This window comes from Cibotium barometz, chromosome 37 (assembly GCF_041138505.1).
Source record: "Cibotium barometz isolate CiBa-2024 chromosome 37, ASM4113850v1, whole genome shotgun sequence".
Taxonomy (NCBI): Eukaryota; Viridiplantae; Streptophyta; class Polypodiopsida; order Cyatheales; family Cibotiaceae; genus Cibotium; species Cibotium barometz.
The window spans coordinates 26,055,033-26,067,993 of record NC_141082.1 but is presented as its reverse complement, the minus strand read 5'-3'; the positions used below and the strand labels follow the sequence as shown (position 1 = coordinate 26,067,993).

General features: G+C 40.5%; 1 protein-coding gene across 2 annotated transcripts in view; it reads left to right on the top strand.

Annotated features, from left to right (window-relative positions):
* Nucleotides 1–887, top strand: part of LOC147617107 (ubiquinol oxidase 4, chloroplastic/chromoplastic-like) — a 37,326-nt gene extending 36,439 nt beyond the window's left edge. For both annotated transcript variants that reach the window (XM_086776714.1, XM_086776713.1), the window contains exon 5: nt 39–887. In XM_086776714.1, the coding sequence (XP_086632840.1) occupies nt 39–298 (260 nt within the window). In that variant the 3' untranslated portion in view covers nt 299–887. The remainder of the gene's footprint in view (nt 1–38) is intronic.
* Nucleotides 888–12,961: the final 12,074 nt, after the last annotated feature.

Below are 12,961 nucleotides of genomic sequence, written 5' to 3'. Positions count from 1 at the left end.
CATGCGGCGCTCTTTACATCTGTTTTTGCATGTAACAGACAACTTGTACGATGTTTTTGTGAACATTCGAGAAGACGAAGGGGAGCATTGCAAAACCATGCTTGCCTGTCAAACACGTGGAAATCTATTCTCTCCTCACACCATTGATCCTAAAGACAAGGCTGATGATGCAGATGATGTTAAGGAATGTGTTTTGCCACCAGCTGAGTGTGCTGGCATTTCGGAGTGCTTAACAACCTCAAGCTCTTTTGCTTCTCGAGCTCAGAAGCTTGGGATGGATGTACCTGTGAAGCGCTAATTGTAGCAGTGGAGTATGTGACATCATCATCATGTCAAGCTTGTTGAGGACACATCCTCATCTGAGATCTCAAGGTGGTCTAGTGTGACTACTTGTTAGCCTTGATACAAGGTTGCAGATGCATCATCCAGTGTCTTGGATGCTCATTTTTATATATATTGAATTAAATGCAGTACATGCATATTAAAGTATGTAAGATGACGACCTGATGTGCGTGGTGTAGCTGTGGTCCACTGGGATTAAATGTAGACCAAAAAAATCATTGTAGTTAACTGGTCACAAAACATGAAGATACATAGTGAATGCAGACCGCTCCAACAAACAAGGTTGGGCCTTGAGAGGTTCGTGCTTGAGGGATTACATGTACCCTATTTATTTTGGACGGATGGGTTCTGTATGGGGGTAATTGCCCATTCATCAGCTACATCAGGTGTTCCAACTAAAAGTGATAGGTGGGGAATATGTATAATTTACTGCACTCTTCAAGAAAAGATATTTCAAATTTCACTTCTCTGGAAAAAAGAGGTGATATTGTAAATTCTTTGGTATGCTTTCTTTTTACATTGCAAGAAGGGTTGTCCTTTTGACTGTTCTCAGTGCACCACCGTTAGAATAGCAGCTATGTGGATGCACTTATTGTGAAGTAGTTTCTGTTATTGACCTAAACCAGAGAAAGCTGCTTACAAATCTCATGAAAAAGAAGAGCAAGATTCAAACTTGAAGTAGTAATTCTTCCAATTAATCTTAGATTTCGAGATCTAATGGCTTCAAATTTATGGTAACAATTACTTTGTTATATTCAGAACTAGTATGCCTTGTGCAGAACAATTGTTTAAAAGTAGAGGAGTAAACTACTGTAGTGCAGTCTGTGCAATACCGCAAGTTTAGTGGTTACTAATGGGCTCACTTCAACCTTGTGTGTGCTGCTCTAGGTGGTGGTGTTAATGTAGAATGGATATTTGCTAGTTGCAAGTCCTTACACGTGCCACTAAGAAGCTGCCCCTCTGCAAAAATAGCATTGCTATTGCATCCCCGTGGTAATCGTTTTGAATCTCCTCGTGTAGTAGAGTGGTAAGGACTTTGAAATTCCGTTAGTGGTTTATGGGGTCAAAATCTCATGTCACACTGTGACATCTCCAAGAAGTGCAATTGGAGAGAGATTCTCTACTTTCAACTTGTGTTATGCCTAACAACATACCTCCTTGTTGGGTACATGGCTATGACTAGTATGACTAGAGCATCTCTTGCTTCATTCCCAAGGGAAATACATTGCTTGGACCCAAATTTGGCATTTTAGTGGATTCAATGAGATGTGGTGAAGTGTGATCTTTCAAGTACCTTAAAAAGACAAGTGAGATGCTCTTTTCAATTCAAGTGTACATGAAGATCATTGATGAATATATCCATGATCTTTCAAAGGAGATCCTCGAAGGTATTACATATCACGCACTGGAAAGTGGTGGGGACATTGGCGAAGCCGAATAGCATTCCTCAATACGTGCGGATTCCATATTCCTTAGTAAACCAAATCTTGTGTTGATTGGTTGGATCATTCATGACTTGCTTATAGCTTGAGAAGTCATCCAAGAAGCTATAAGTTTCTTCTCTGACAATTCTCTTTAAGAAGCCATCCAAGAAGTTGTAAGCTATGGTGAGTGTATGGGAGCAAGTCGTGATTGCAAGATGTGGCATTTACATTTTAAGGTTACAACAAGCTCTTAAGCTTTCTGTTTTGTTTTGGAATGATCTCAATCGGTGATACCCACTCAGTCACGAATCCCCCATGTTGACGAGCGTGGCCATCTCATCTTTGACCAATTGTTTACACTTGGGATTCATATTGTAAGCTTTGTACTTTGAGGATTTTGTGCCTTCTATGATAGTAATGGTTGTTTCACTACTTCCGGAGAAATTCCTAGCATGTCTGTATTTTTAGGAAAAAATGTTTCATACTTCTTGGGAAGAGTTATCAAATTTTCTTTCTATTTTGGGGTGAGGTCTTTGGCTTAGTTCTTCACTTGGGCCATCACGATAAACTTCCTTGACCTTAGGGGAGTCATGAAAGGTCTACGATTCTCACACTCTTTATCCGAAACCGATCAAGGGAGGGCTCAGGGGAGAGAGAGAGAGAGAGAGAGAGAGAGAGAGAGGAAATAAATAATTTAAAAAGAAACAAAGAAAGATATAAAAAAAATAGAGATGAACCAGAGATAGAGGAGTTTTTTAAAAGTGAAAAAAAGAGAGAAGAAGTGGGATCCCACAAGGAAGGGAGGTCCCATTAGAGCTTGAATGGACACAAGATAGAAGAAAGTCTACTTTTACATAGCCAAGGCTTCCATGGAAGGTTGAGCTCTTTGAGAAAGTGTATTAGTGAAAAATGATTAGCATTGATTGGTGTAGGATTAAGTCCAATAATTATCTTATATACTTGGCCTTCCTTTCACACTTATTTAACTATGTCCATGCCCAAGTTTACAAGCATATAGGCCATAGTCGATAGTCATATTAATATGTACATGGCCACTTCTCATGTCCATGGGCCCACCATTGTTACAAACCTTCCCTTCCGATAGGTTTCGTCCCCGACACCATTAGCATTCAGCTCAAGAGATGGTATTCATCATCACCACACCGTGTAAGCCGTGTGTTATGAAATGACCAAAATGATATGACTATAAAATCTATCCATGAGAGCATAATCTCATCTATATGATTAAAATTGCATGTAATGCTCTCAAATCAGCCTTCCATAAATCCCAATGCCATCATATAAATCCGATACTCATAAGGCCTCCAAAACTTAAATTACAAAAAATTACAGCAAGCATAAGGCCTCACAAGGCCTCTAAAACTTTAATCCGATACTCATAAGGCCTCTAAAACTTAAATTACAAAAAATTCCAGCAAGCATATAATCCACATTTGCCTTAATTACCCACCACCCATGCATCCATAAGCCTTTCAAACCCTTTCAACATGGAAGTGGGCTACCATGAAGCCTCCTCAAAGGAGTAAACCTTTCCATTTCACTATAGTATTCCATTAGAGAAAGCATTGTTTCTCGCTTGCCCACTATACTCTTTGGCACATATTCAATCATGCTCTCCTCATCCATGGGAGAGGTGGCTCATCCACCACTTGCATATCCAGTAGTAAGCCTTCAAATGTGATACATGGAAAACATCATGTATCCTAGTGGTAGGAGGAAGCAACAACCCTCAACTTTCCTTAACACTTTGAATGGTCCATATATAACGATGGGCAAACTTCGTTTGCATGTGGTTTCTTTGAGTGAACCAATTCTCAAAAACACCAAATCCCTTTCTTTGAGATAAAGGCCTTTTACGAGCATCTTCATTGTTCTCTCTTAAGACTTTTTGAGGTTTTCCTTACATTGTTGGAGTATGGCTTGCATCTTTTCCACTTCATCTCATTTGGATTCATACCATGTTTAAAGTGGGCTGCCTTTGTCAACCTATCCAACACCACAAAGTACTATCCCATCCCTTCTTGGTGATAGGAACACTGGTGATGAAATCCATAGTGCCTATTTGCCTTTTGGAATAAGAAATTCACGCACTTTATGAGTAGGAGCTTTGTTCATGGTAAACACTTGGACACATAGGCGTGCACATCTTTCCAATGGAAACTCTTTTCTCATGGCATCATATGTTTTGTAAAGTCCCAAAGAAGAGTATATTTCATCCAACACCTTTTATTTGAATACCAAAGTGGGAACAAGATAGGCTTTGTCCTTCAAGTATAACGAGACCATTTCTCATATAAAAATGGGGAAATTCTTCACATGTGCCATGCTGTAATTTTTGCATTATATGAGCATAGAATCTTCATCCAAAAAATACTCTTCTTGTTTATCCAATCTTGTACGTAATTCTTGTATATCCAATCTTATATCCAAAAAATAATCCTCTTGTATATTCCTAACCCAATCTTTATGCACTTCTAATATGGTTGTTGCTAACTAAAATGCCCACATCCTTGATATTGAATATTTGGCAACCACATTGTCTTGCCCCTTTGTATACGTGATCTCAAAGTCATAGCTTTGGAGCGTAACCAACCATATCTCCTTTGCTTGGCTGAGACTGTGGGTTGTGACAAGAAATACTTGAGCACCTGTCGATGAATCACACATAGGCCTTACTCCCATAACAATGATGATGCCATTTTTTAATTGCATACAGAATGACTATCATTTCTTGATCATATACCTGCATCTCCATGTCCTTGTCACTTAGGTTTTAGCTCTCAAAAGTAAATACCCCATGATCTTGATATAAAATAGCCCCGATCCCTCTTCCCCCACATGCATCCACCCTTATGTGGTAAAAGGCTTGGAAGAATTCAGGCATACAAGAATAGGGGTTGAAGAGCATTCTTTTGAGCTCTTAACAACTCTTGTTAGCCATTTCATCCCAAAAGAATGACTCCCTCTTTAAATTATCCATTAATGGGGCTATAGTTTGTGAATACCTCTTAATAAATCTTTGATAGAAGGATGAGAGATCCTAGAAACCTCTCACTTGTGTGATGTTAGATGGTATTGGCCAATACTTGATGCACTCCACTTTCTTAGGATCTACCCTAATACCATCCTTGCTAATAATATGCCCAAGCTACTCCACCTCTTCTGCCCCATAAATGTGCATTTTTCTCTTTAGCATATAATTGATTGGCCCTCAATTCCTCAAAAATTCTATGCACATGCTTCACATGTCTTCTTCACTCTTGCTATGAATTAAAATGTCATCGAAGAAACCAACACCGATTTGAATAGATAGGGTCTGATAAAAAGATATTGATTAAAGCCAGTAAAGGACTAGGGTATGGTTGATGTGAGTAAGGGTATGCATAACGGAGTGAGTCATGATTGGCAAGGTGTCGAGGTCATAGCCCATGAGAGAAGCATGCCCAACTTCTTTTGGTCGTGTGTTTCAAAGGGGTATCATCCAAAGGAAATGGTTATTAGCTTATCGATTTCAATATTTACTTGGGTGTTGAGGGATTCTTTATAGTGGAGGAGTTCTTGGTAGGTTACTTCTTGATTTGTTTCCCCTTTAGCCATGGCTTGGTTATACTCCTCGTGGAAAATAATGAGGGCTTTGGTTGCCTCTTTGGTTGCTATGTAAGGGTATCTTCACACTCCTACAAACTGGTTATCCACAAAAGGATGGTTTGGGCTTCTTCAACTTTAGCTTTGCTTGATCTCATCTAAGAGATGGTCTCTTTGGGCTTCATGTGACTAAGCTACAACAATCTTGGCTGTTTCTAGTGCTTGGTATTATAGGTTGAGGGCATCCATGTCATGCTTATGAGTGAGGGCTATCTTCTCTTGGGTGGCCTCACAAAACGAGCTCATTCTAAAGCCTATGTATTTATATTTTTTCTTTCTTAATCTCAGCTTCTAGCTTGGCATTCTTTTCATCAGCATCCTGAAGTAGTTGTTGGTGGGAGTGGTGGTTTTGATACTCTTCCTATCACTTGAGCTCATGTTTTTTTGGAGGATGTGCCACACTTAGAATTCTTGGCCACATGGCTGATAAGCTCGACCCACCGGTGAGTGTCAACTTTTGAGGTGCTTGGGAGAGCTAGAAGGTCATTATGGGTTGGGTCTTGAGGGATAATATGGTCCATGAGAGACTAATCTATGGCATCCTTCAAAGTTTTGCAAAGGTGGGTATGGGATGGTCTCGATGGGGAAAGACCGATCATAGTGGATTCTATAGAGGTTGGGATGATGTGGGAGTGGGTGATAGGTTTTTGGAGGGTGGAGGGAGTGTTCTCGTAGGTTACCTAGTAAATTTCTTGATGGCCGCATCTTCATCATCTTGGGATCTAAGCACCTCTCCTCCCTAATGTGGGTCCTCTGCAAAGTCCTATGGCTTAAAAATATCGGTTACAAAGGTGATATGATCTTCCTGCTTAAGTGGATTGGGGAATGGGTATTTTAAAGGTGATTATTGTGGTCTCTTATTCTTTAGCAAGAGATGCATGGGTGAAGGTTCCTCCATGGTTGGCCTTGGTGAGGAAATCGAGGGGCTTCATGAGGTTGTCTCCGATTTTACCTCTTCGGGAGAAGTTGAGGCTTCGGGTAGTCAAGAGACATTGCTTCATAACCTGTTAAAGGGCTAGGCAAGGCACAGGGGGTTGGAGATCTTTATAATGGCGTGACAAGGGATCTTTGTAAGCATGTGGATACAGTGTGTACCTTCCTTAGGTAAGCCTTGGAGTTCACTACTAAAGGCTTTGACCTAATTTGGCAAGTAGCTTGGCAAGGATGGTGAGTGGTGATGCCACACAATTGTGCTGATCCCTAGCCTTTTGGCCCGAGGACTGTGATGTCTTCACATTTAGAGCCCCATTGGAATTGAGAACGTCTTTGTTGGCGATCATCTGAACCTCTGCCATGGCTCCCTTCTCGCCTTGTGTGGTTTTGATGGGGGTGTAGGGCTCTTCTAAACGAGATCCTTCATGAGAGGGATCTGGGATGTGACCTAGTCGGCATCTTAACCTTTCCTAAATTGTTTGTGTTGTGGTAGGACTCAATGATGTGCAAGGTGAGAGGGAGATCTAGGCCCCATGATGATTTGTTGTGAAAGGCTGTGAGGCCGATAGGTTGAGGTAAGGGCCCGCTTCAAGAACTTGTCAAATGGTATGATAATCTACTGAGACAAATAGGCGACCCTAAAGTGATTTCCAAAGGTGGTTTTGGTTACATTATGGTTGGTGAATCCATATGCCACATCATCATCCTTATCTTCCACATAACAATTATCCTTATCTTCTCCATCATAGCACCCATTCACATGGTTCTTCTACATTGGTACATGAGGGGCACCACATATTCCAACACCCCCCCTTGGTGCCAAGTTGGCCATACATACTAGGGGATAAGTGGCAAAAGCATTCACATACATTCATACATGGTCATCATTCCGCATGAGCTACATTATTGGTGCTCAGAGGTGGAAACATAACATGGGTCTCACACATCCATGTTTCATCACATACATAGACCTCACACATCTACATGATGTGACATACATATACATGACATTTTCCCCCCACCCTTAATGGAGAGACACACATACATCACTTAGCCTACATCGTCAGTGTGGCTAGAGGTGATTAGATCAATATGACATGACATCATGGACATGAACATAGATAGCATCACGTCCACATACATATGGGCACATATTGACCAAGGGTTTCCCAATCACAAGGTTGATCATACATTGACATAAACATTGGTGGCATCCATCATAGTATCATCATGGCATTAACATCCATTTGTGACACTACCATATCATGGTAATACCATCATAACATCATCTACATAGGCATAGACATGTCCTACATCTTGACATAGGCTTTCATGGAAACATACATTGGAGCATTGCATACATTACTTCCATAACATAGGGAACCATCATCTTTAAACCATATAAGCATTGCATAGCCTCTTCATCGATGGCTTCATTGGAAAGCATCCATTGAACATAGCATGAAATTGAGGGGCATAACATCCATAAGGTAAGCATACCATAATGATGGACATCATCTGTTGGTGTAGAACATTGGGTCTTCATTATCATTGTAGTCTCCATCTTCATTGGTCTTCATGACATCACCATTGTTGAGGCAGCTTCCATAGACTTTATAGACATTGAAAATGAATACAACAGCATGACATTGAAGACTTTGAATCTCATGAGCATCATATGTAGCATAAAACTCTATGGCACACATAGATACCATGCATATAGACACCTCCGAATTGGTAATCACTTTGAGAGGTCTTATCACATGGGATTCCAACTCATGGTGGGTAGTGTCTATCTCTTGACATTTGCTTAATTGAATATAACATTAATGGGCTTTACTTAGTTTGGCATGGATACGTGTTTTGAACTTGACAAACACAAGCTCCTTCACATACATTGACATGTGTACAAGGGGCTTTGACTTGGGCAGCATAGGCATTGAAATCTTGGATCTAAATAGAACAGGTTGGGAGTACATAGAGCCTTTATCACAAGTACATATGAGATTTGAAATCCCCTTCCTTACCAAAAAATCATAAACACCTCAAATTTTGAACTTGTGAGACTTGAAAAATACCTTAAATGATTGTTGAATTTGAGGCTTGAGTATAACCAGCTCCCATAGGGGTTTCTTGAGCCTTCTAGGGTCTCAATGTACTCAATGAGGAGATGCTTTTTACCAAGCGATAGGAAGTGAAACGCCTTGTTTGTAGATCTTTAGCACTAGCAACAAGAGCTCCAAAATATGCGCCGGTCTTTGGATTGTTAATGGTCACACACATAGAATATACGATCTTGAAGGCTAAAAACTTACAAGGCACTTTGCCTTGATGACATTGACCTCCTTCTAAAAGGAATTAGGAGCTGATGGTGCACAGACCACGAATTAACATTTTCCCCCAATTTGAGGCACAATTTTCTTTGAGGGTAATGCCATGTTGTAAAGCTTGAATCTGGCTGATTCCTCTGGTTGATTTGGGGGCACCTTGATGTTGGGAAGAAGTAGTTTGGAAATATATTCTGTGTGATGCAAGAACATACCCTTTTTCTAGTTGGTGGTTGTGAGGAAAGTTATCAACACTAGATCTAGAGAAGTGGCCAAATGTGGAGGTGTGGTGCTAAAGTGCACGCCCCTAGCTCTGATACCATGTTATAAATCATGGTAGAGCTTGCTCAAGAATTCTTGTGGAGCTATGGGGGATTATCGATAGGAGCCTCCATAGCTAGTGATGAAGAGAGGAAGATGTTTGAGGAGTGTAAGTGTGTATAGAGATAATGCAAGTATACGAAAGGAGGATAGGTCAAAATGTTACATTCTCATTTCATGATAGCCTCTAATACCCTAGGGTTGATGTGGCTAACACACAAGAGCGTGTTCACATAGGTAAAAAAACCCCAACATAGGGTAAAAAGTGCTCGTGTGTAGGGCTGTTCACACTAGGGACTTCTAAGGCTAAAAAACCCCCCTGAAGTGAATGGTGTGAATGTGTACAGGGTGTAGGAGGTAATAAATTTAAAGCTTTGTGGAAAACTTCATAAACCCATCTGTCACATTGGCCTATGTAGGCACGTAAGTCAAGGGCATCTCTCCTGCATGGAGCCTCTTCCTGACATAATGCTAATGCACTTGAATGTGTTATGTCTGCACATGAAAAAATGACTCATTCCGCACAACTACTAATGCCTTTTGTGATTTCCAGCAAAAATGGCGGTAGAAGACGGCTGTCTAATACCAAGATCTACCAATAGATGGCGGAGCCATACACATTGCTCAGTATAGCTGTGATGAATGCTCCCCTGTACTCAGGCTCACAATTATAAGTGGCTACTCTTGGCTACTTCTTGCTGATGTAGGAACTGCTAAGAAGAAAATAGTAACCACCACTGGTTCGACACCCGTGTCATAACATCATTCCTAGTGGCTATCAGTATAGGCGGACAAGCATAAAGAAAGTGCATTGCTGCATCACTGCTTGCCAATGCCGAGTGCCAAGGTAATGTATAAATATGCTCAACTATGACACTACATACTGAATAGCAAGATGGATAGTGCATAGATATAAAAAGCATTCGACACTTTGTTAATAAGGGGAAGCATCAAAAGCTTCTCTGAGATAGCATGATGCCCCCCTCAAAAGTGGTATAAACTGGATACCCAAATAGTAATGTAAATAAAAGCCCCATGTCTGTAACATCAAATGCATGCTATACATCACAAGCAAATCATTAGGGCCAATTTTGATTGAATCTGCTGATTCTAAGCAGCAGTAGAAGGTTGAACGCATGGCTGTAACCCAATTATCATCCAATGTTTCAAAAGGAGAAATTGGGTCCTCATTTAATGTGGAAGCAATAAGGAAAAATTCAGCAAAATAAGATGCATGTCTGAGAGGCAGCGCATGTTCGATCATTTGACATGCAGAGAACTTCAATGACTACATCCTCTTCAATTAATGCATCACCCATGGCATCCTGATCAAAGGTTGGCTGATCTGGAGCAATATGGGAAAGTGGGGCTACTAAATATGTAGAAGCAACAAAAGATTGATTTGGAGCCAAAGGAGGCTCAACAGATTCAACACCGGTAGTACCAATTAATGGTATGAGGATGTGAGCAAATGCCAACAACAAGGTATAATCTATCAATGGCCAATGAATGCCAATACATTAGTAAAGGAACCTTAGTCAATGGTTAAGTTGACAGATGTAGCTAAATGGTTAAGTTGACAGATGTAGCTAAATGTCTAACCAACAAGGTAAAAATCAACAATGGATATGAGCTGATATAACAAATCTGTCAAGTGGGGGTAGCAAGGCATACATCCACCCAATACTATGAGAGTATAAGGCAACCTCTCACTAAGGCAAAATAAAAGAGGTGTAATCCTAGACATATTGATGTAAAGAAATTCCTGAATTATGCATAGAGACAAGGCAACCAAGTTGAAGACAATGCAATAGTTTGACTCCATTCGCATCCATGTAAATGAGTTGCAAAGGGGGGAGGTAATTCGGACACAAAGCTAGGAAAGAAAGTAATACATCTTAGCAAGTAAACATCATTGCATAAATGTATGTCTCTAAGACATAGCACAATTAAGAGGTCAAATGCTGAAGTGGCCAGAACATCACCAATAGCAATACAGAGTATGTGTCTCCCCTCAAATACAACAGCCACGTAGAGACAACTCAGGTGACAAGTGCTATAAAGCATAATTAGCTGATAACGGATCATCACTAGGATCAATGTCAAGCATAGCACCAACTAACAATCCTAATTCAGAGTACCAATCAACATCTGATAATGACAAAGAAGAAGTAGGCAAAGCACTGCATGGGATTGTTAAAGCATAGCTAGCATGTGCAAAATTTGCTTCCTCTGCATTATTAGCTGTGGGGGGCAACAAGATCTTGATGCTTCTTCTTCTGCTCATTTTGTTTGCATTCCTCAATGACATGACCAGGTTTCCGACAATAGTTGCATCTCTTTTTCTTTTCAATTTTCTCCTCTTTGGACTTAGGAGGATTTGAATGGGTTGGTGCTTTACCCTTAGGTGTAGCATGAGAAGGTGTTATGGCTCACCCTAACCCTCCTTGAAACACATCCAAAAAGAGATTACCTGGTGAACTGTCATGAGGATCTTTCCAATGGCTTAGCTTGTAACCCTTGAGGTCTCCAAGCTCTACAACTCCTTGAGAAGCAATTCCACTGCCTCCCGCAAGCATTGTCACACCGCCGCGTTGCAATACGGGTACTTGTCTCTCCTTTCACCTCACTTCACTCACACATAGTCACTAGCACACATTAGGGAGAGAGATTAGCAAGAGGATTGGCAAGAGCAAGAGTCAATTGTACAATGGGAGAGTATGTTGTATTATGAGTGATATTCACTTATATACATGGCCATAAGTGTTCACACTCACTTAAACTATGGCCGACCGGGTACTAGAGGCCTAATGCTATTACAATGACTACTCTCATAATATATCCATGAAGTACATTACTTAGTACTTCACCCTTACTTGCTACCACACGCACTTGAAGCGAGAATCGCCATAAATACTCCGTCACACCATTACGGACGCATGTTCAAGTTGTAGCTTTGGACACTATTGCTTCAGATCTTGAATGCATGACCCTTTGGTGTATCTATCGTGACTCTTTGATGTAAGATAATGGTGGTAGATCTTGTTAACCCTAGAATTTGGTAACATCCCCCCTTCCTAATGGTAATCGCATCCTCGTTGATCGCGTTGAAGACCTTTGTGTGGGGAGAATGGACAAGCTTTGTCGATGGCTTTGAAGTTGATTAACGCTCAATGGTCTTTGTCCCTTCAGAAGGAATAAGAAAAGCTAGTTGATGAATGAAAAGGTTAGTGGTTTATTGGTAATTCCTAACAGGGTGGGGGGTGGGGTTTTTTGTAAATGATTGCATATTTGTGTAAGCATGTTTTTTTTTGTTTTTTGCTTTTTGCTCACTTTGTTTTTGGCAATCATAAGCAATACTACATGTTATTTGTATTAGTGTGTGGATGCTAAGAGATGTTAATAATGGGAGAGAAGAGAGGGAAGGATCCGGAGGAACATAGACTTAATCATCGGAACGAGATGGTGATTCTCAATTCCTCATTTGATTCATTGAAGCGGCATTCATTATTTGAAGAAATCGGCCTTCGATGATGTCCCTTTGTGTGGTAGAATTCTTGTCAAATATTGTCAAGTAGGACCTGTTCCTGCTTTCTTTTTCCCATGTGATTTTTATTTTTTAATGTATATTTAAGTGCTCTTATGAAGCAGATATACATGGAGTACAAGAATTGAGTCATATAGACTCTTATTGAACTGCTCTGTGTTGAAGTAGCCACTTGTTAGTGAGGATTGAAAGAATTACGTCGACTTGCGAGGTTAAATAGATATCTTCACTAAGGATTGAAGATCATTGATTTGTGAAGATGGTGGCGTCGTTTGGAGAGGTTTGTAATTTGAAGAAAAATTCCAAGTGATGGTTTGTACCATTGACCAGGCTTTTTTCCACCATGGCCCCCCATCCAGAGATGTACCTGGAAGTTGTCAATGGTGAGGTTTTGGTGCAAA